We start from the raw sequence: 24,121 nt of genomic DNA on the forward strand, positions 1-24,121 counted from the left end.
TTTTTCTCTCAATGTGGCACTTTAACCTGAAAACAAATCCAATGGTCCTTTGACCAACTTTTTCGTCGTTGACCGTCGTAGTTGGCGTGTCAATTTACAATGCTAACACGACAGTTTAAGGTACTGACGTGGCAGTCCATAATGCTTATGTGACAGTCCATCTACCATATTTGAGTTTTCAATTTAGCCAATCTCGGAATAAAATGAAGAAAATCAGTTAATTAAATTTTTTGAAAAAAATAAATGAATCATAATTAAAAATTAGGAGTATGAATGTAATCCAAGGGGAAAGAGATGAACCTTGAGCTTGGCCTTTGGGTTTAGGCGTGTAGCAGCAGAACAATAGAACAATGATTTTTCTTCGGTGAACCTAATAAAAAAAAGGTGAACTACGTAGTTAGTATCTAAGCTATCAATTTTAGTTCATTTTTGTACCTAAATTTTAAATTTCTCAAAACCATGCGTAAAGTTTAGTTTTGTTTCATTTAGTACACAATCGTTAAAAATTTAACAGACGGATTGATGGGGCATAGCTCCGGTGGACGAATGACCAATCCGAACGGTGGACCACGAGAGAACGATGAGTCGACCAACATAATCTAATTTCAATCCCATCAGATGGTTGACAATGGAGATCGGAGGATAAAAAAATCGAAGAGTCTATCGTCAATTTGGAGAGATTGGAATTTTCTGGTGACGGAGGCCGGAGTTACATTATGTGGGTCAAAAAGGTACGGGCTAGAAAGTTGAGCTTAATCGACTTACGAATGTGATGTTTGATGTCTGTAGATGTAGCGCCCGACGAGCCCGTTCGTCAAGTTTTTTTACTGTGAGATACTAAAACGAAACAAAAATTAAACGTTATGTATGATTTAAAAAATTTAAAAGTTAATCAAAATTGATAGTTTAAGTATTTAACACGAAATTTACCGATTTGGAATTTGGATTTAATGGTTTTATTTATTATTTTCATTATAAAATTCAAATTAAATGACAAGAGTAACATAAAGGTGGTTGATGATTCTCTGCCATGTGGCACTTTCTTACAGCTAAATTGTGTAAGTTATTTATTTTAGGGAAAATTACTATAGATACCATTGGACATTAAGCTCTGACTTGTTTATACCATTAAACTTCAAACTTTATTAATTATAATATTAAATTTTAATTTCTGCTTTAATTATATCACTTCACCGTTAAACCACATTTAACACAATGACATAACAATTAGTTGTAGGCTTAGGTGCAATGATCCTTTTAAGATTCGAAGAATGACGACATGAAAGATAGATGATTGACTAACGACGACGATAATAACGGTGGTAACCGTTGATGGTTAGTAAGAAGGTTTAAAATTAAGAATTTTTTATGATTTTAGATATATTTAAGGTTTATAAAAATATAATGAATGAAAAATACTTTAAAACACTTATTTTTTCATTTAATCTTATATAAATAATATTTTAAAAGAATTATTCAATGACTAAAGACATCTAAATTATAAAAAATATATATATAGAAATCTAATAATCCCTTGTTGGGTTCTTAAATAGGATTGCTGAAACCCTAAATCTCATATTGACAGCATAATAAAAATCAAGTATTTGATAACAAAACATCTATGGAAAAACAAAATCAGGACCCCATCTGTCCTGTAAACCAAGAGGGTCCTTTCCTCCTCCTTACATGAAAATCAACCAGGAACTTGTACAAACTTCAACCCCAAAATCATTCATCATGTTTCCATCATTTACATGTCATTAGAACATAGTTGATGACATAGACGAGAGCTCGGATACTAGCGTGTTCGGCACCCGTAAGCAAAGTCGAGCTACTTATTTCGTGCACTCTCTTGCAGACTTCCTGAAAGATTGGTCTTACGTGCACCGCGATCATTTGGTCGCCCGGGTTGATAGCCGTGGCCACGTCTACCATCCATGCGAGTTTTCGGGGCGTGTCCTTGTTGATGTCGCACGCCAACTGCTGCAAGAGGGAGAGCAGCACCCCTTGGCTCAAAGTAACAGGATTGGTCGACAGAATCATCCGTAGATCGACCTAGTACGAAGAAAAATAATGGTTTCTTGTAATGAAAAGACTTTAACCAAAATTTCTGGTGAAAATTTGAGACACTTTACCTGTGAACAAACCCAAGCAACAATGGAGAGGTCACTTCTTTGCAGGGCAATTGTGAACGCTTCTTCGTATTTGCCTTCCGATAATAATTTCGATAGCTCTTTCGTTGGATCCATGGGCACAACAACCTGAGGCACGGATAGAAATTCATTTAAGAAGTGATACATAACAGCCAGATTTGACTTTGGCGATTCACTTTAATTGGGCATTAGTTTCTCGTGGTGAAATCGAAGAAAATGGGCAAAACAAACATACCTTGTCATGCAGAGAACCTAAAAGTCCATTGCTGAGTTGGGAAGACAATGAAGTTGCAGCGCTTGCGTTAGCTCCAGCAGCTGCAAGGGCTAAAATTTTCCTTTGTCCTTCAGCAAATTCCCCACTTAAGGTTTTAGCAATCGACGACGCAGAATTTATGGCATCCTGCAATTAGGAGAGATTACAAAGGAGAAAATGACACAATGATACTTTCAAAACAACACACATCGAACAAGAGCTCTATAGAAACAAATAGTATCGCATGCTCTAATGAATATTATTATACCTCAGATCGCCCAAAAAATACCATCACACACCAACAGTAATTCCTAGTTTCAACATTTAATGCTCCCAATGTCATAAATCTTGGAAAAAGAACATGAATTACAGGCCTTCGAGTGAAATAGCAAGTAAATAAGACAGCGGAAATATACCTTTAACGTAATTGTCAAAGAAGAATTTGCAGAGTCCAATTGCTGCTGAGCAGCATTCGTATGCTCAGCCATCCCTTTTTGAAATGCAGCGTCTACTTGCTCGAACAACGCTTTGCATGAAACCTCAAAGGCCGGGACCGCTAAAGCTTCCACACTAGTCCTCAAAGCCTCCTACAAGAAATAGCCAGGAACATGCAGAATGACAATAATTCGATCTTATAACAAGAGAATCAAAATAACCTTCTTGACCTATCACCAAGTGTAGTGAACTTTTGCATACCTGGAGAGCTTGCTTGCCGGAAGTTTGAAACTGTGCTTGAATTTGTCTGGCAACTATAGCTTCGAGTTTTGAATTAACAGATTTTTCTAGTTGATTCACTGCTTTATCTCCGACCCCTTTCTGTCACACAAAGGACTAGTTAGATTCCACTAAGACAGCTTTCTAGGAAACGAACCAGTTTTTCAGAAGTCTAACCTGGAAAGACTCGTTGATCGCTGAAGTTACAGTTTTCTCTATTGCTGGAGTAATGGTACGAGCTACAGCAGGTCCAAATCCAGCTAACTCCTTCTTGATTACTTTGTCCAACATTACTGCCAAATCCTTGTTCATAAAATTGGTTATCAGGCGCGTCATCTGCTGTGTATGTTCTCGCAGCATCTTTTCGTTTTTCGCGTTCTCTTCTTGGAAACGAGCCCATAGAGCATCAGTGTTGGCCTTAAGGGCTTTCTCAATGCACCGTCCAAGAGCAGCCTCAAGCCTTTTGCCTTCTCTTGTAACCGGGGCGTTCACAATATTTGACATTTTTTTCTGCATTTCCTTTTGTGTAGTAATTAGCTGCAAAAATGATTGAAATCACATTCAAGAAGAAACCATCTACGGTGCAACAAAAATCTTTAAACCATATTTATTTTGAAAAGCAAGATATCATAATGCTAGGCAAAATACATATAAGGAATAATATGTGAAAATGTGGTTAATCATATGGAATTACCTAGGTGAACTTTTATATAAACGACTAAGGAACGATTTTTATCCAAAATTATGGTAGATCAATGATTATAACTATTAACACATGGAAGAAATGTGCATACAACACAGATGCATACATGTGTAACCACTTTTTACATTTTTTTGTTTCTGTCCGCAATCACCTGATTAAGCATATCTTGCACAGCCGCAATTTGAGGAAATGCAGCACCTGCTAAGGGGAGATTGGAATTTGCTCCTGGTTCGGTGGAAGAATCTGCAGAATTGAAAGCACTTGAAGAAGGAGAAGAGAGAGCAGATGCCAGAGAACTTTTCCCTTTATTCTTTTTCCCTTTTCCACTTGGTGCCGGTGATTGTTGATATGTAGAAGGCATCGCTGATTCTGAGACCTTTCCATACAGATCTTTTCTGGAATCATTGTTTTCTTCCTCACCAACATTAGGCTTCACATGCGAACCTGATGCACCAACACCATCTGCTTGCCTAGATTCATCAACAAAGTAAGCATCCCTTGACATTGCAGAGCTCTCCCTTGACATCCGGATACCGAGATCTGAAGCCTGAGAGCAAAAGAATTTCTCTCTAATTTCAAAATTCCGATTTTGAAGGTCTCCGTAGGAACCAAATTCATTGTTCTGAGATGATCTCGTTTCACCCACCACTTTTACCTCCAACTCAGCATTGCATGCATCATTACTGACAACCACATCTTGAATATGTAACTCGCCTTCACTCTTTCCCTCATTGACATTGGTAATTTCAGAAGATGTTGCAGCCATTAATATCTCGGAAGGGGTCAGAAGATGAGTTGGATGCTTGAAAATGATGGGAGGATTATATGCACTAGATTTCTCATCTGATATTATTTTCTTGTCACCATTCCTTGAACCATCTTCTGATGATTGCATACCAGATAAATTCGATCGAACAGTGTCCATTTGTCTGTCAACTGGAAAATCCACAACCAGTTGGTTTCCAACATGGTCACCAAGCTGGTAAGTTGGGTCATAGTTATGAAAACCAGAGTGCTTCCTGGACAACCTAGGACTAGGAGGAACTGCTCGTTGTGATGCAATGCAACCAATATCAGCATCACTTGCAGCTGATCCCAAAGCAGAAGCAGATTTAGGATCAATATTCGAAGTATTCAACTCTTGTACAGCGTTTGCCTCAGTGGTAGAACGGGGGCTTGAAGTATACCTCACATCTCTTAAATTTTCATAGCTACTTACTTGTTTACTTGGTTTGGGAACTGAAGTATAAAGCGGCAACTCAGAAGGTTTATTTCCAGATGGATCAAAAGAATCATAGCCTTCAGTGTTGGCAGCATCAAGTGAAATGCTTGAATCTGAATTCTCTAAGCCAATATTTTCCAGTGGTTGCGGGATGCACTGGCATAATTCCAAAGCATACTGCTGGATAGCCTGTGTCTGAACACAATATATTTTAACAATATGTTCATCAGGAGGATCACTTGTCCCAGTAAAACTTAATACGGGCATTGTGACAATGAACTCGGCTATGTAATCCATGTGTGATGCAGCTGGACAAGAACCATATTCTATGTGCACGGCATATATAGCATTTCTTTTAGCATTTGCAAGTAAGAAAAGGCCAGCTTGAGATAATGCAACAACTTGGTTGAATAAAGCGTCCTCCATTTGAGGTACAGCAGAGCTCTTTAAGTCTAATGTCTGGGTGCAAATCCATTTTTCAGTACTGCTTGGAAGTAGCCAACCCTCTTCACTTGCTGAAGTCCAAACTTTGATTTCTTGATTTAGGGGCCCCTGGGAAAAATTATCAAAAAAGTAAAATATGACAAATTAGATATATGGATATTCGATGGAATAACAAGACTCGCACATGGGAACGTAAACCATAAACACGGTCCTAAAATTAAAAATATAACAAAATAAATGAATAAAAAGTTCATTTAAAATAGACTGAAGTCAAAAGGTAAATGCACAGACTACTATGTCACATCAACCAGATCACAAGAATTTGAACAACTATGAACTTTATATGAACAAGTCAATGACTAACAAATAGGCAAAAATATGATGCAGAGTTGCAGACACACAAACACACACACACATAGAGAATAACATTGAAATCTTACCCCTGTCATGAGTATTATATGATCAGGTCGGTGAGGTGCAGTTAAGAATGTAGCCGAATAAACAGGTCGGCCATCATGTGGCCTCAAAACTGTTAGTGACACTGCTTTGCGGTCATCCCATATCTTTATCTGTTGCGTAGCATAAGATTGTAAGTGCATAATCCTTGACATAAACATATTTATCCAGTTATTCAACATAAAATTTCAGCACTAATGCACAAGAAACCAAGATAGTTACATGTCTGCACCACAACAGAACACAGAGAGACCACATAGATATCCACAAATCAATGCAACAAAATGATAACAGAAAATACTAACCGTGCCATCTGTAGAAGCAGAAACTAAACGGGTAATCATCCATTGACACATTGAAACATCAGTAACTTCTCCATCATGTTTACCAACCAACTGAATCCCATCGATCAACTTGTCAATAGGACAATGGAGAGGTGAAGGTGCATCAGTTGAGTAGACTTCATTCTTCCCTACTTTCATAGTATCAATTCTCAGAATGTGTTTTCCAATCGCAGCCACCAAAACTTCCTGAAAAATGAGATTGCAATACCGTTGGCAACAAAAACCAGTAAATAATAACCCTCTAAATATGGATGAACATTAAAAAAGTCGCATTACTTGTTTGTGCCGGTGCCAACAAACACGCGGATGTACATATTCCTTGTCACCTAATATTTGAACAGCGATAACTATCTTCCCTGTAATCTGTGGCTTATCCTCCTCATCCGGACCTTCAGATATCTTCCAAACATATACCCTTCCCTCTAGACTCACACTGCAGAAAAACGAATTACCAAGAAGCAAAAAAGCGAAACTACCAATTAAAGAAGAAAATACCTAGCCAAAAGATGAACATCCTCAGCAAAGAAAGCCATGTCTGTGATCCTCTGAGAGAAAAGAAAAAATATCAGTTGGACATAGAGACGATCATAATCATCCAAATGCAGTACTTATGCACCCAAAGCTTGCCATTCCAGAACTCAAAATGCACATTAATTCTATGAACTAATCTATTACCAATTTAGGGGTGAGCGTTCGATCGAGTCTAAGTCAAAAAACTTCAAGTTATTCAAGTTGACAAGTCTCAAACTTCAAAAATCAATACACTAATTACTATTTTTTTTTAGTTACTATTAGAGCTCTATTTCATAACTCGAAGTCAATTCGAGTCGAGTAAAAAGATATATTTTTTCAAGTCGAGTTTTGCTCACCCTGTAAACTATTGTATTACAACATTAATTTCAATCCAATATAAAACTAAAAACTAGAAAATTCAGAGTTAATAAAGTTAAAGAGATAAACCTGCGTGTGTCCACGAAACAAAGACCTCAATGCAGTGTTTAAATTAAGAATCCGAATACTGCCTCCTTTCAAACCATAACAAATATAAGACTTATTAACACCAATCTGTCTTCCCAAAACCAGCTGAGGATCAGACCCATACTTTGTAATCGGAGTGACCTCAAGCTGAGGCTGATCCTCGCCGGACAGCCTCGTATCGATATCGTACGCCGCCTGAGCGCCTGATAACCGTCTCCCTCGAGGCAATTTACAGCTATGCACCCTCGAAGGCCCCACATTGGGACTCCCGGACCCCAAAAACCGAGCATGGGGCGGCGGCTGCAGCTGGGGGGGCTGCTTCTGGGGCGGGATATCAGGGTTTTGAGGGGACGAGTTGATCAGGGCGAGAATTTGGTTGCCGGCATTGTAAGGGCTGAAAGGAGGGGAAGGGAAGGAGAGGGATTTGGCGTCTTGGTAATTCGAACGCGTTGGGGACGAAGGGGGCATGTAGAATTGGTGATACTGTGGGTGAAAGAAGGGAGGAGAAGGCGTGGGGTACGGTGATGGGGAAGGATTTTGCGGCTGAGGGTTTGAATTCGATGGGTTCGAAACTGTGGGTTTGAAGAAGCTCTGCACATCAAATGGGATGGCTTGATTTGGGTTCCCTGTCGAAGCCATCACACATGGAAGAGCAAAAGATAAGAAATCAAAGGATCTTTGGAGATGCTATCTGATTTTTTTACGAGAAAATAAGATCTGGGTATCTGTTTCCTTTGGCAGAAATGAAGGATCAAAGAATTTCTTTTGACAGAAACAGCCTCGAAGAAGAAGAAATAATCAGAAAATGGGAACATTGGAAAGTGAAGATTTGTACAGATTAGGGCCTTTGGGGTGCAATGTGAGATTTCTGGAAAAGGCTTTTGAATTGATTTCCGGGGCTTTTTAACTTTAATTTTTTTCAAATAAAAATCTAATTTTTTTCCCGATTAGTCTGTCTAATATTATTAAGCTTGAGGTCGTGGGATCGAGTCTCACGGAGGGTATTTCATAATTCGAAGGTCTCTTACGGAAGCTGTTCTCAATCTGGTGTTGGGGTAGTCTACTATCTTACCTTCCCCTTACCCCATACATATGAAAAAAAGGAACATCTATTTTTTTCCTAATATTATTAACGTTATCATTTGAAATATTCGATTATAACGGCCGTTAAGAAATTCTATAATATGTATCACGTTTTGATAATTTTAAAATTTTTATTTAAAAAATAAAAATAAAAATATTATTATATTTAAAAAATTAATTTCTCTCAAATTATATAAAAAAATCTTAAAACTCTCAAATCTCTAACTCTAATCACCTTACATCCCTTGTCGGTCATGACCATCACCGTTGACATCGTACTTGTCATATTCCTAATCAAACGTTGTTATCTCTATCGTCGATTAGTCATCGAGATCATAAGGTGTCGTGATTTATAACGTTGTTATTCATCGGAGTAGTGTCGATTTACTCTTGTTATGATGACTTTTTGACTACTAATTAGTCTTCTGGTGTAGTGGCGGTTGGATGGAGATTCGACGGTGACTGACGTGAATTTAGAGATTGAAATTATAATTTTTAAAGTATTAGAATTTTAAAAATAAAAGTTTTAGGTTTTTAATATAATTTTAATTTTTTAAAATAATTTTTTTAAAATTATTAGAATGACACATGTCACTTAATATAATATTTTAACGATCGAGATATCTAAAGTAGTAAAATTTATAACATTAGGCACCTTAATTAACAAAAGAAAAATTAAAATTCCATTAAAAAAAATGATATGATTTAGACTCTTATTTTTATATTAAGTAAAAAAACAAAATTTAATTCTCTTTTTTCTTTTTGGGTAAAACTAGAAAGAATTAAAATAAAAGAAAGAAATTCATCTATCTTGTTATATTATTAAGTCCTTCAACTATTAAAAATTATAAAATAATCACTCGACTAGTCATCATGTTCAAAAGTCGTCATTTTTCGTTGAAATTATTGGTAGTTGATTATGTTGGACGTTAAATAATGACTGAGATATGATAGTCGTTTGAGATTCTAATATCATATTTTATCATATCACAGTCAATATGTTAACATTCAGCTCATAATAGTGTCCATTTTTTCAAACAAAAAAGACGAGTTTGGAACATAGTGAATAGTCAGGTGATCATTTTATAATTTTTAATAATAGACAGACTCAACAAAGTAACACTCTATAATTGAATGACTATTTTATAATTTTTAATAGTCGAGTGACTTGATAAAATAATACCTACAATTAATAGACCATTTATGTACTTTACCCTTAATAAATTCAAATTGCAAGTTGATATATAAAATAGAAAAAGCAATGTGTCCCTACTCCCTATTTTCTGGCTTATAGAAGAATCTAGAAACCCTAATATGTCTCCTCTATAAAGTCTCCTTAACTCGCAGGTTTAAAGCAGTGCTCACTCTGTTTTCATTTCCATTCGAAACCCAAAGTTCATAGCTTTCCAAACTAACGTTTTTTGTTTTTGGATCGGTAGCTTAGAGTTCATCCATCAATGGCGGATGCAGAGACTTTTGCTTTTCAAGCTGAGATCAACCAGCTTCTCAGCTTGATTATCAACACCTTTTACAGTAACAAAGAGATCTTTCTTCGTGAGCTCATTAGCAACGCCTCCGACGTAAGTCCACTTTCATTTCCCCCTTTTTTTTAACGTTTAAAGACTGATAATTGAGTTTTTTTTAATGCTTTAGCTAATGGATCTGAACTGTTATGATTTGATGTTCATGGGATTTGCTTAATCGTTTCCGTGATAGAATTTTAGGGTTCATATGAATTTCTTAATGAGACTGCACGGTTTTAGTTTGAAATTGTGTTATTTATTGGGTTGTTGATTGTAAAAGAGTGGAGATTAATCATTTCTTGAATCTAATGTGTTTAATATATTGCAAGTTACTGGGCATTTATATTTGTAATTGTTTTGATTGTTGAACCTGTTTTCTGTAGGCTTTAGACAAGATTAGATTTGAGAGCTTGACAGACAAGAGCAAACTCGATGCTCAGCCTGAGCTCTTCATCCATATTGTTCCGGACAAGGCTAACAACACCCTGACGATCATCGACAGTGGTATCGGCATGACCAAGGCTGGTAAGTGTGCTTAGTTGTGCATTCAGAGTTTAGAGTTTCGAGTTAAATGAGAGTCTAATGCGATGATGTCGGTGTCGTTTAGATTTGGTGAACAATCTTGGTACCATTGCGAGATCGGGGACCAAGGAATTCATGGAGGCATTGGCTGCTGGTGCTGATGTTAGTATGATTGGTCAATTCGGTGTCGGTTTCTACTCCGCGTATTTGGTTGCTGAGAAGGTTATCGTTATCACGAAGCACAACGATGACGAGCAGTATGTTTGGGAGTCCCAAGCTGGTGGGTCATTCACTGTCACCAGGGATACCTCTGGTGAGAACCTTGGCAGGGGTACTAAGATTACACTTTTCTTGAAAGAGGATCAGCTTGAGTACCTCGAGGAGCGACGTCTCAAAGACTTGATCAAGAAGCACTCTGAATTCATTAGCTATCCCATTTCTCTCTGGATTGAGAAGACTACCGAGAAGGAGATTTCTGATGATGAGGATGAGGAGGACAAGAAGGATGAAGAAGGGAAAGTCGAGGATGTTGACGAGGAGAAGGAGAAGGAAGAGAAGAAAAAGAAGAAGATTAAGGAGGTCTCCCATGAATGGTCCTTGGTGAACAAACAGAAGCCGATTTGGATGAGAAAGCCGGAAGAGATTACCAAGGAAGAATATGCTGCATTCTACAAGAGCCTTACAAATGATTGGGAAGAGCATTTGGCCGTCAAACACTTCTCAGTTGAGGGGCAACTCGAGTTCAAGGCTGTCCTCTTTGTTCCAAAGCGAGCTCCTTTTGATCTCTTTGATACAAAGAAGAAGCCCAACAACATCAAGCTGTATGTCAGACGTGTCTTTATCATGGACAACTGCGAGGAGTTGATTCCCGAGTTTCTCAGCTTTGTGAAGGGTATCGTTGACTCTGAGGACCTTCCTCTGAACATCTCTAGAGAAATGTTGCAGCAGAACAAGATCTTGAAGGTTATCCGCAAGAACTTGGTGAAGAAGTGCATTGAGCTCTTCTTTGAAATAGCTGAGAACAAGGAAGATTACAACAAGTTCTACGAGGCCTTCTCGAAGAACCTCAAGCTTGGTATCCATGAGGACTCTCAGAACAGGAATAAGATTGCGGAATTGCTGCGATACCACTCCACCAAGAGCGGTGATGAGATGACCAGCTTGAAGGACTATGTGACCAGAATGAAGGAAGGTCAGAATGATATCTATTATATCACAGGTGAGAGTAAAAAGGCTGTTGAGAACTCCCCCTTCCTCGAGAAGCTGAAGAAGAAGGGCTATGAGGTCCTTTACATGGTTGATGCTATCGATGAGTATGCTGTTGGACAACTGAAAGAATTCGAGGGAAAGAAGCTCGTGTCTGCTACCAAGGAAGGTTTGAAACTCGATGAGAGTGAGGACGAGAAGCAAAAGAAGGAAGCTTTGAAGGAGAAGTTCGAGGGTTTGTGCAAGGTTATAAAGGATGTTTTGGGTGACAAGGTCGAGAAGGTCATCGTATCCGACCGTGTGGTTGATTCTCCTTGCTGTTTAGTGACCGGTGAGTACGGCTGGACTGCCAACATGGAGAGGATCATGAAGGCCCAGGCTTTGAGGGATAGCAGCATGGCAGGCTACATGTCCAGCAAGAAGACGATGGAGATCAACCCCGAGAACCCAATCATGGAGGAGCTGAGAAAGAGGGCTGATGCAGACAAAAACGACAAATCCGTCAAGGACCTTGTCCTCCTCCTCTTCGAGACCGCCCTCCTCACCTCCGGGTTCAGCCTCGACGACCCTAACACCTTTGGCAACAGGATCCACAGGATGCTCAAACTCGGCCTGAGTATCGACGAGGATGCAGGCGAAGCCGAAGCCGATGCTGACATGCCCCCGTTGGAGGACGCCGATGCTGAAGGAAGCAAGATGGAGGAAGTTGACTAAAAACTCAGTAGAAGTACAATTTTAATTTCGAACGATCCTTTAGCCCGTCTTTTACATTTTGTCTGGTGCCTCCTTTTGGAGGATTTGCTTAGTTATGTTTGGAGACGATCTTAAATGATAAAATGCTCTGTGTTTTCTTCGAATGTTTTACAGCCTTTATTGCATCATACGTCCTTAAACTTTCATTTTAAATTAATCGTCAAACTTTTGAACTACAATTCTTGTTCCATATTTGTCTTTAAATTTTTATATATTATAATTTTATTCATAAACTATGACTCTCTTTTTAAATTAATCCTCAGTTTTATTTTTAAATTCATCTTAATATGTATAGTTTCAATTATAGTTTAACTTAGATTTTTTTTTCAGACTTATAATAATATAATTAGATCTAGGGATGGCAATAGGTCGGGTTGGATTTTAGGGTCACTCGACCTGAGAAGAAAGGGTCTTTCGCTCGTGACTCGACTCGACCCGAAGAAAATAAGGTTTCAACCGACCCGACCAGACCCGAATATATGACTTAAAAATCCGACTCGAACCGAAATAATTAAAAACATATATTTTATTCAATAAAAATAGTGACTTAATTGAAAAAAATTATATATAGAGGGATAATATTGTAATTATCCCTAAATATATAGGTAAAAATATATATTTTTCGGGTCGGGTCGGATTTTTTTCACCCTAAACCCGACTCGACCCGAACAGTGTATTTAAAAAACCCGACCCGACCCGAATCCGATTTTTTTATAAAAAAAATCCGGCCTAATCGGGTCAGGTCGAAACCCGTCGGGTTCGGGTTGAGTTGCCATCCCTAATTAGATCCAACGATTTTATTAATAGTAGATGTGATCATTATATACATATAATTTGAGATGAAATTGAAAAATTCAAAAAGTTTGGTGATCGTTTTAAATGAAGGTTTAGGGATAAATTAAAATGTTGATGATTAATTTAGGATGAAAGTTATAATTTAGGGATTAAGTTGGAACATGTAAAAGTTTAGGAATCAATTTAAAATAAAGTCATGTTTTGAGGACATGTGGTGCAATTAGCTCCACAAAAAATTGATGACAACATTATACTAAAAAGCGTTTGCATGCATGGAATTCGTAAGGTAACAGGAAAGGAAAAGGCAAAGCCCCTCGAGCTTTTTTCTGTCTTTCTGTTACATATGTTTCTCAGCAATGCAGATTCTGCTCAAATAGTACATGAACTAATTCTCTTGCGCAGGCAAATGTAAGCACACAACCGGTATCCGAGTGCCATGGCGAGTAGAATCCATACTTCTTCAGGCCTCCGCCGAGGTAAACCGTGTCGGACGAAGGCGAATCCTGTAGATTCCGACAGCCGCCCGGGCTTTGGCATTCTTACAATTGGTCCCCAGAGTATTGCACCTCACCAGAAGCCTAAAGCCATAGTACATGAACGATGAGTACTTCATCCACTGCATGAATTTCGGTATATGCTGCAAAACGGAACAACTTTGTTCAGTGAACTCATCGGATCCGATGAAGAATCGAAAGCAGTTTCTATTATAGTTTCAAGTACCTGGACGTAGTAACCTCCTGTGAGAAGAAACAACATCAACACCAGTGATGCCATCATCCCTACCCTTTTAATGCTCAAAACCGCAGCCCCCCCACTCCCTAGTTTTTCGTTCATATGCGAAGTCGAAGATCGCATTAATCGGAGAAGAGTATTTGGGTCTTAAAAGCAAAGAACGTCGTATATCGGAAATTGCTTGACTTACTTGGCTTATAATTGCTATCAATAAGATGGTAAATAACGTGAGGAAGAAGCAAACGACTGTTCTCTTGAAACCAGCCATGAAGTAGACAATCAACATGAATGATGTGGGATACAGAACATGTGCCACCATGTCACACAGAGTGCTGCAAACATAGTATACACTTAACCTGTACATGGCGGCTTTCCGTTCTTTCACCAGATGACCTTTTCGAATGGGAAAACGTATACCGCTCCGAAAATTGACGTAGACGTCCAAAAGATGCAGATGTAGAACAGCAGACCAATCTGAAAATAGAAGTCATCCATTTGATGTAATGGGGACATTGGGGAGTCAAAGATTTGTAAAATGAAGTTCGGGAAACTTTACTTGATCCCTCAGTTGAGCCTCGGTTGCGGCGCTCAATTTCCACCAAAGAAGACCGAGCAAGACTGCAACTCCTAGTGATTGTAGTAATCTCAGCTTATCAAAGTAATCCCGTCATCTCTCTCGAAACGTTCTCTTCATTATTATCATGAACTGCTCCCACCAAGTTATTGTCCAGTCCTTCACTTGAATAGCCATCCGGAGGTGTTGTGGCGCCTTGGAACTTCTGTGATTCTCTTCCTTTTCCTTTGGCTCCAAATGAGTTTTGTACTTGAGTTGAAGATACTGATATAATGTGAAGAAGAATATGTTTTGAGAGGGAGATGATCATATAAAGAAAGGGATTAAATATCCTCTACATTGTCAAAAAGAGTTTGTACTTTGATTACAGCCTTCTCGGACTCGGCCGTTCCTTGAGACGCCACTGGATCTTCAGGAAGAGTTATGTCATGAACTTGGCCTGTTGCTAAATCGAGCAGGAACTCCGCCGGATTCATTGCTATTTCCGGGATGAATCGGAGCGACGAAAAGTACTCCATGCAATCTCTTGCCTTCCCGGAGTAAATAGGGTAGCCTTCTGATATCAGCAGAACCTTATTGAACATGTGAAACATTTGGTTCGACGGCTGGTGAATCCTCGTGATTACAGTTCGCCCTGCCTGCATACCATCAACCAAGATCTTGGCTCATTTTCTATATAGGAACCGTTTGCATTTTGTACATATTTTGGTCAACTAGGATACCTTTGCAACTTCTTGAAGAATATGAATAAGTTTATTGGCTGAAGTAGAATCGAGACCGGAAGTACAATGATGGATCAACGAGAATTTCATAACCGATGCTAGTTCTTTCCTTTCTCCACTGGATATCCCTTTTATCAATACACCCCGTATTCTTGTGTGACGACATCTGTGGTTATCGCAACGGTAAGAGTGCAAGGTAAATCCCTATGTGGTTCATATTTGTTCATACCTTTCAAGGCCTAACTCCTTCATAATCATCTCCACCTTTGCGTACTTTTGTTGCAGGCTCATGTCACTCGGAAGTCTCAGAAATGCCGAAAAAACTAAGGTTTCTTCGACCGTTAGTTGAGGCAGCAGTATATCATCCTGTGTCACGAATCCAATCCTGCAAGGAAACAGAACACTCGAAATCAATTGAATGATGGAGAAAAGAAGAAAGCTTTGATAAAAACTGGCCTAACCTTCGCTTAAGAGCCAGACTGTAAGGGAGGTCGTTGTACGTTATGTTTCCTTTAACATTATCTGTCAATCTTCCACCTATTATCTTTAACAAGGTTGTTTTGCCACTACCAGAAGGACCCATCAAAGCACGGATTTCACCGGGCCGGTGCTGCCCGTTACGCCTTTAAGGATCTCCTTGTACTTATCATGTTCCAAGTTCAGTTGCGAAGCTAACTTCGACATCACCGCTCTCACCGGGTTGATCGAGGCAGGTTGGTGACTCCGAACCTTGTTTTCCAAGTCTTCAAACTTCGTATACGAAACCGGGACCATATCAAAAGTTAATACTGATAAACTAAACATCTAACAAATCAAAGAAAACCCGGAAATCAAACTACTTTAAGAAATATGGGGAGAGGCTGATCTTTATCAGCATACACGGTGTGGTCCTCGATATCGATCTCGGAATACCGGTTTCTAAGGTAAGCCTGTGATACGAACTCAATGTTATGACCGAAACCGTTGCTACATGCAATCTGCATAGACCCCATCCTCAGAGGCGTCAACGGCATTGGTAGTCCTCGATCTCACTCTCTTTTCGAGTTTCCATAATTGAAAGATGAAAATCCGAAGAGAAACTTAACTAAAATAGTTGTTGTATGTAAGTAGGTAGAGAAAATGAAGCGAATCAACTGTGATGAGCCAAAGGCTTGCCTATATATTGAGGGGGAAGAGTTGGTAGACCACATGCTTTCCATTGTACGCATGCCTGACCTAGTTTTAATGAAGTTTTTTTTAATATAAATATCAACTATATAACAGCATGAACATGCCAAGAATATGAATTGCTTTGGGGATTTTATTTATCTTTATTTTTTAAAATTTTATTTTTTAATTTATTCGATCTAGATTATATTAAAGGCCGAACATAGATTATAAAACGAACAGGAAAGATACGGGGAAGAAAAGCGTTCTTACAATTTCATAACTCGAAGGATCGCATGGCTCCTGTGGCGGCGACTCATCATACAAAATATAACCTAGGGCATCCTTCGGACATGATCCCGGGTGCCTTGAGACAATGAGCCGATGGACGATGGCCCGTGGCATCACGACCCCACTGATCTCGACCATTGATTTCATCAGATTGAAGAGCCGATAAAGAAACGTACCTGTGAAGGCAATCATGTTTAGCCCGGCATTCTTTGTACTGATTGTAAACATACCAGTTAAAGAAGATCCCAACACCTACCCAACAAATATATTAAACAGCTTTAGCCGATGTCATAGCTTGCGAAGCTCCGATGATAATCGGCATATGTATTAACCCGGTCGTTTTTTTCTCCAGGAATTTGCGCGACAGCCACCAGACTGGAACTGGGGCGAGCAAACCAATCAGAAAGAACCAGTTCATCTGCAGGTAGTTGCTGTAGTTTGTGAACATTATTAGTTAACCTCCGACACCCCAAATGATCGAAGCACTGTAAAATACATCTTCGCCATGGCATATCTAGGGACTCCCCTTGGGCAATAATGCAGGTTCATGTAGTGCTCATGCTTGATGGTAGCCTCCCGGTTGATGCACCTAAACAAATCATGCTTAGAGACTTTGAATCTGAAATGCTATTGCTATTTCTTCGAGAATGATCGTACCATGTTCGTTGTGGCTTGAATAATCCCAACAGGTAATGTGAAAAATAGTGTGCTCGCACAGGCGAGGAGAACTCTCCACCAGGAAGCCAAAACCCTTTATCGGAACTTTCAGAGGCGAAGATGGAAATGACCACCATTGAGGGACTGATTCATAGTTCTTCATCTACCTTGTATGCAAATCTGTAAAACTATCTTATACTGCACATTGTCTTTCTCCACAGTCTCCGGGTTGTTCTATTTATATCAAACAAAGAATTTATTTTACGATGAAAGACGAGGCGAACCGAGAAAACCTTTTCGTGTTTAGAGACACTTCCGTCACATTGGCCGGCATGAGAGAGCCTAACAGTGAGGGTTGCTGAGCTCAATCTATGCAAGAAAGCAAATGTTTTTGGATTTAGGATTCTAGTAATGATGTAAATCTGACCCGGCGTCGGAAGTATGTGAAGAAAGCAATGGAAATCATTTAGATCGGAAAGCGTTCAATCAGTAAGCGATGGGAATAAGAACATGGAAAAACATCCAGCTGTGTATGCAACGGTGGACCGGACCAGACCAGACGAGACTGAAAGAGCAGATGCCGATGCAGCTTAGGCCCGATCCTATCTGCTGACCGGTGATCAATTCTCATTTATGTTTTTCGCAATTTTCTCTTGAATAATTCGACTAGTGGCAATGAGATCCATCAGCAAAGTTCGAGTTCTCATTCATGTTTTCATTTTGCTCTTGAATTACTCGAACTCGAATGTGAGTGTCGTTTGCGATTATTTTATGAGTTTTTGATGCAACTGAAGGGATCCTAGAAGGTCATATTGCAATATCCAAGTGCCGGATACGAGTGTCCGAACACGAATACTTCAATAAAAACGAAGATACCGAGCAACATAGCTGATCACTCTATTAAAGAAAGAAAATGTCATACAATAAGCTTTACAGCTTATAACAAAGAGAAGTTAAACAACAAGAAGAAACAACTCTGCTTCTAATAATGACCCACCATATCAGTACATATAGATACAGTAGATCCTATCTGTTTAAGAATATATGGTGGAGTATAATAACATACGTGTGGAAGCTCTAATCAGACAGGATTCCATTAGGGTTCTGCAGCCGGGGCTCGAATGCAGCAAAACCATTTTTTCTGGAGAAAAAAACAGCATATCAGGAGAGAAATCTAATGTGCATCGAAGGAACATCAAAAGAATTGGTTATCAACATCTAATGCGTTCATCGAGATGTTATGAGCAAGGTAAGTTGTTGAAGATTACTTACAGGTCGGGGTTTGCTGGGATCCGCTCCAGACTTAACAGCAGGATCAGCCTTTTCTGGTGACTCGGGTTTGCCACCCGTTTTCTTCTCGTCCCTTGCCTTGTTAAAGATCGCGGTGAATCCCTCGGATGATGCAGGATCATTAACGTCCCATTCACCAAATTTTGGCAACGGGCGGCCCTTCTCCTCCTGTTGGGCAAATGGAGAAGCTTATCATGACATGATAAAGAAAATGAATCTTCCAAAAAAGTCAAACTTGAATCGATGTAAACTAGCAATCAAAACAATATCGAGTCATGAAAATTCAAGCATTCGTCGCATCGGTCAAAATAAACATGGCGATAGACCCCGTAAAGAACTCTGGTTGCTACAGTTTGGAATGCTATTAAGACCAAGAGCAGACAATGACATGGCACATATTTTATCAATCCTTGGTAAACTTCCGACCAAATACCGTCCTCTCGATGGGGAATAATCACTGAAGAGGTCTGCCCCTTCTGCAATCTAGAACAAGAACCAAAAGGACCGTATCTTCTTTACTCAAAGGTATTCTAATGGTGCAAGTTGCTAGAACTTTGCCGGATAAAATGAAGAGTGCACAATCGGGGTGATGAATTATCATGGGCAATCAACCACATACGCGGCAATGCTTCAATCATCAGTATCTAGCACATTGTTTGGAGGGATTTCATCTATTTTCTATGGAAGGAAAGGAACAATATGATCTTCTAAAAGTCGGCTACTCAAATCAGTAGAGTTCTTCGGAAGATTTGGAACATTGCCGATCAATTGAATATGAACAGATTGATACAGAAGATTCATCTGCTTCAGGCAAATACTACACAAGTAACAACACATGCCCTCTGCACACTCCTAAGAAAAATCTAATTTTCTTCACATATCAAACTTCAGTATATCGACTCTTGGAATGTTCTCAAAAGAAATTTATCATTGTTGATGTACGGGAAGGTAGGTTTGCTGCTTTTGAAGTAGCGATTCGGACTCGGCTCCCTTCTCCTAAGGGGAGAGAGGGAGTCTTCTTATATATCCTACATCTCTAATGCCGCGAGGCAGGTGAATTGGCGTATGGTCAAGAGTGAGATTAGGCCGGCTTAGAGCCTGTTGTGTTAGTTCACTGTCATACATCCAACTTGTGCAGGGAGGGAGGCTAGGTAGACTGAGCTATCTTATCTTGTGCAAGGTGGTGATCCGATGCCGGTTTCCGCGAAACATTTGAGCTTGCCCAAGTAGGGCTGTAAACAAGTCGAGTTTGAGAATTGTTGAGCTCGACTCGACTCAAAAAATGTAAAACTGAACTCCACTCGAAAACTCACGAGCTTAAAATTATCAACTCGAAATAAAAAATTGAAGCTCAACTCGAGCTCGAACCTGAACCTTAAGTGCATGAAAGCCTAATATTGTATTTTCTAAAACAAGAACAACGTATAAATATTAATATTATTAATAATTTAATTTAAAATATCTAAAAATTTAATGATATTATTTTTCAAGCTGCTCACGAGCATTTTAGTCGGGTATCAAGTAGCCCGCTACAAATCATTAATAATTCGAGTCGATTTCGAGCACGAGTCCATTCAATTCAAAACTTGATCGAGTTTTGACCGAATTTATCTCAAGTAGCTCGCGCTCTGTCTCTTCTTATTTATAACCCTATGCCCGAGGTCCGAGGGTATACTAATGGGCTTGTACAACAATCACAATCCTAACTTTTCAATGACCAGGAACTACATTTCCACACAATTAATGGTACATCAAGTAAACCATCCTAATTCCAACCAGGACCAAGATTCTAAAACAATGCCAAAACAATCACCCATTTGAATCAATTTAAATTATCCCTCTAGAAGGAAAAAAAAACTTATTAACCATAAATCATATTATGAACTTATTATACAATAAATTGCTCAGATGGTTTTGTAGCTAATCAGTTAAACAAAACAAAAATCTCAAACCCATCTTCAAGTAAACTCGTCAAAGAAAAAAGAATAACAAAATGACAATGTTAAATTTCCAATCATGAAGATAATACTTGCCCAAATGAAGAAACTTTGATCAGCAAAAAAAATTAAGAATTGTAAAGGAGTGGAAACCCAGAAGGATATGAATGGAAACAAACAAAAGCTTAAATCCACACAAAAAAAATCAAATCAAACAACGAATATAAACCTTCGTTTTAACAAATTTAAACAGAAAATTAAAGGAATCAGTGAAGATCACATACCGACATGAATTCTGGAAAGAAGAACTTGCAATAAAAGAGAGAAATGGAGTGTTTTTCTTAGAGAGAATGATTTGAAGAAGTAAAATATTGTTGGGTGCAAGAGATGTGAACCGAAAGGGAAGAAAATTTGGAGCTTTGAAAAGAACAGCGGTTAGCGTATGAATTTCGTAACATTAATTAGGTTAAACTATAACAGTAGTCATCAGACTTTAAAAACGTTTTACTTTTACCATTAAACTTCGATATTTTTTTATTGGACCGTTAAATAATTAACGGCGTTATGAAATGATCGTTTCTCTTCTGTTTTTCTATTAAAAAAATTAACTTCTTTGATTGTCATAGTTAGGGATCTAACAGGTCGAGTTGGGTCAGGTTTTTGGTCAATTCGACCTGATCCGAAAAATATGTATCATCCACTCGACCTGACTCGACCCAAAAATATATGTTCTTCACCCGAATCCAATCTGACCCGAATTTTAAGAGTATAAAGTTTATCCGACCTGATCCGGTATAAAATAAGGATTTAATTAAAAATAATAATTTTCTAAAAAAATTACATTATTATCTCTGAATCGAGTCAGGTTGGGTCGATTTTTTTTCACTCTCCACCCAAATACGACCCGACCTCATCACTTTAAAAAATCTGACCCGGCCTGACCTAAACCTGAACTTTTTTATAAAAAAAATACGACTCTATCGAATCAGGTCGGACTGAAACCCGTTGATTTTAAGTTAAATTGTCATCTCTAGTTACAGTCGATCTGGTCGATACTAATCATTATTTATGATGAGGTCGATACTAAAATATACGAATTTCATTTATCTTTTTTATTCTTGGATTAATTTACTTCGAAATTCACTAAAATTTGATGAAAGTCTATCAAAATATTTAACATTTTAATATTTTAATCTCCTCCAACAGTCGTCTGATAATAATAATTTTGATGTATTATTCTTCTTTCCAAAAAAATATTTCTCATCATTCAACTTTTAAAATTAATAATAAATCTCTCAAATTATAGAAAACCCTAAAATCACAAACTAATCATTTTTCAAGTTTATAAATTTTAATATGTATATTAAGCAAATATAAACTCGTAAACTAATAAAAGACGATAAGAAGAGTTTATCGTATCTAGGTTGACCGCAAAAATATCAAAAAATAATGATGTTAATTCAAAAATTGATTATTTTTAAATTTTAACTAATAAAATAAGAAGATAATAAAATTAATTTTTGACTTACATGTCAACATGTGATCGAACAAAGTGTCATTAATGCAGAAAAAAATAATTAAAGTGTTATTAATGCAGAAAAAATAATGTGAAAAGTTAAGTGGTAAAATTGAAAACTTTTAAAGTTTAATGATAAACTTAATTCATAAATTAAAGTATAGTGACTAACATTATATTTTATACTATTAATTATAATTAAATTTTAAATGGACCAATGGACTGGAAAAATGACATGGCAAGTGGCAAACGGGAAATACTCACGTGCGACTGTCTTATTATAAGACTAAAATAAGGTGTTACCTATTTTGTTATTGTCTAAATAATAAATCTGTAAAAAATGACAGAAAATATTATTAGGCGCTACTGGTTTGTTATTATCGGGTGTTTTACCAATTTGGTAAAATGACCAGAAATATTATGTGCTATTTGTTATTGTTGGGCATATTTACCGGAAATTTTTTATAAAAAATTAGTGTTTTAGATAAAAAAATGATATTTTAAATAACTTTTTATCGATTTTATTATTTAAACAATAACAAAACTGATAACGTCTTATTTTAACCTTATATTAAAGTGACGTAATATAGAACTTTCTGGCAAAGGACATAGTGATAAAGTGGACAAATGATTTGCTGGTACTGTTTTGAAATTAGCAGTTGTAAGTTGTGAGGAATAATTTAATGCGACTTTTAACAAAAGTTTTTTTATCATTGACTAACGACTCTGTCGTAACCGGTTTTCGTTCGGGCACGAAATTATACTTGGCGGGGAAATTGATGTGAATAAATAGTTTTGAAAATAATTTGGGAGTCGCCATCGGCCTTTTGGATCAGGTAGGTCGAATACCTAAAAATTATATTTTTTTAAAAAGATTTTAAGAAAACATCAATTAAAAAAAATAATCTGATCTGCGTTTATAACCAAAAATTCATTCTTTTTAATAATAAAAAGGGATTCGTGGTCGATTACGTTTAGGGAAGGATAGCACCCCTACAACGCCAAAATTGATACTTTTTAATTATAAATTGTCTCTATTGTTAAAATTTAAAAATTCAAAAATATTTAGTTATAATCCTATTATTTCAAATTATATAAAAAATATTTATTTATTTAAAAAATATCAGAAAAGAACTTCTAGGTGCCTTAAGACAGCTCTTTTCTTTGATATTGATAAATATTAATTTAAATAATATTGTTTAATTTTTAATTTTAAAATATCAGAATAGGACATCCAGTTGTATTAAGACTGTCCTTTTCTTCGATATTAAAAAAATATTTAAAAATTACTATTTTATATATATATTTATGAATACATAAATATAAACAAATAAAATAAAATACCACTAAAATATATTTTAAAAGCAGTAAAATAAATGAAAACATATAAAATAAATGACTAAATTATAGTAAAAAAAATTTAAAAATCTAATTATAATTAATCAAAATTATAGGGATTAAACATGCTATTTCTTTATTTTATTTATTTAATGACTAAATAAAATTATCTAAAATTCGGATATTAGAATAAAATAAATTAAAATATAAACTAAGGATTAAAATATTATTTATTAAAATTAAGGGATTAAATCTGTTATTTATCCTAAATATATTATTTTAATATAAAGGATTAAAATAAAAGAAATTAAAATTCGAAGACTGAATTAAAAATATTATAATTCAATTTAGTGACTAAAATGTAAAGTTTACAAGTTCGGAGGACTGCGGACGAGGTTTAACTATTGTTTAATTACACGAATAGCCCTCCCCAAACGGCGTCGTTTGGGAAGGGCTATTTATGCCCAAAACGGCTGGCCCGAAGGGCCAGCTATCTCATTTCATTTCACTCTCTCTCTAAATGAGAGAGTTTTAAAACTCTCTCTCTAGCTTCCTCATCGGAGGGAAGCTGGTCACCGGACGGCAAACCGTGTGCCGCCGTGAATGTCACCGCCGGTCACCGCATTTGGTGGCCGGAAAAATTTATTTTCACACTAATAGATAGATCGTGTTCTTTTCCCTTAAAAAGCTCCTAATCGGAGCGAAATCTACAAAAATACCTTCGGTATTTCGAAGGTTCTGACGAGATCCGGTGGTCGAGGCTTCTCGG

The 24,121-nt window shown here is 37.4% G+C and overlaps 4 protein-coding genes across 4 annotated transcripts; 1 reads left to right on the forward strand and 3 right to left on the reverse strand.

The window, feature by feature from the left end:
* Positions 1-1,694: 1,694 nt before the first annotated feature.
* LOC120175858 (enhancer of mRNA-decapping protein 4-like) lies at positions 1,695-7,906 on the reverse strand. The gene is made up of 12 exons (XM_039182416.1): positions 7,250-7,906; positions 6,785-6,834; positions 6,566-6,722; positions 6,251-6,475; positions 5,930-6,058; positions 3,975-5,597; positions 3,298-3,657; positions 3,103-3,222; positions 2,823-2,993; positions 2,389-2,553; positions 2,136-2,261; positions 1,695-2,055 (listed from the first exon to the last, which is right to left on the reverse strand). Exons 1-12 carry the CDS (start codon positions 7,904-7,906, stop codon positions 1,747-1,749), a joined length of 4,092 nt encoding a protein of 1,363 aa, XP_039038347.1. The 3' UTR covers positions 1,695-1,746.
* A 1,844-nt stretch (positions 7,907-9,750) lies between these two features.
* LOC120175869 (heat shock cognate protein 80) lies at positions 9,751-12,455 on the forward strand. Its single transcript, XM_039182424.1, has 3 exons — positions 9,751-9,930; positions 10,257-10,398; positions 10,481-12,455. The coding sequence occupies exons 1-3, from the start codon at positions 9,808-9,810 to the stop codon at positions 12,313-12,315; spliced, it is 2,100 nt and encodes a 699-aa protein (XP_039038355.1). The 5' UTR covers positions 9,751-9,807; the 3' UTR covers positions 12,316-12,455.
* Positions 12,456-13,609: 1,154 nt separating this feature from the next.
* Positions 13,610-15,991, reverse strand: LOC120175790 (ABC transporter G family member 26-like). The gene is made up of 9 exons (XM_039182353.1): positions 15,639-15,991; positions 15,407-15,562; positions 15,178-15,343; positions 14,824-15,093; positions 14,598-14,719; positions 14,438-14,508; positions 14,143-14,355; positions 13,870-14,027; positions 13,610-13,786 (listed from the first exon to the last, which is right to left on the reverse strand). The coding sequence occupies exons 1-9, from the start codon at positions 15,758-15,760 to the stop codon at positions 13,610-13,612; spliced, it is 1,455 nt and encodes a 484-aa protein (XP_039038284.1). The 5' UTR covers positions 15,761-15,991.
* A 2,199-nt stretch (positions 15,992-18,190) lies between these two features.
* Positions 18,191-20,803, reverse strand: LOC120175760 (protein NOI4-like). Its single transcript, XM_039182327.1, has 3 exons — positions 20,783-20,803; positions 18,544-18,729; positions 18,191-18,412 (listed from the first exon to the last, which is right to left on the reverse strand). Exons 1-3 carry the CDS (start codon positions 20,786-20,788, stop codon positions 18,368-18,370), a joined length of 237 nt encoding a protein of 78 aa, XP_039038258.1. The 5' UTR covers positions 20,789-20,803; the 3' UTR covers positions 18,191-18,367.
* Positions 20,804-24,121: the final 3,318 nt, after the last annotated feature.

This window comes from Hibiscus syriacus, unplaced genomic scaffold, assembly GCF_006381635.1.
Source record: "Hibiscus syriacus cultivar Baekdansim isolate YM2019G1 unplaced genomic scaffold, ASM638163v2 tig00003292_pilon, whole genome shotgun sequence".
Classification (NCBI taxonomy): Eukaryota; Viridiplantae; Streptophyta; class Magnoliopsida; order Malvales; family Malvaceae; genus Hibiscus; species Hibiscus syriacus.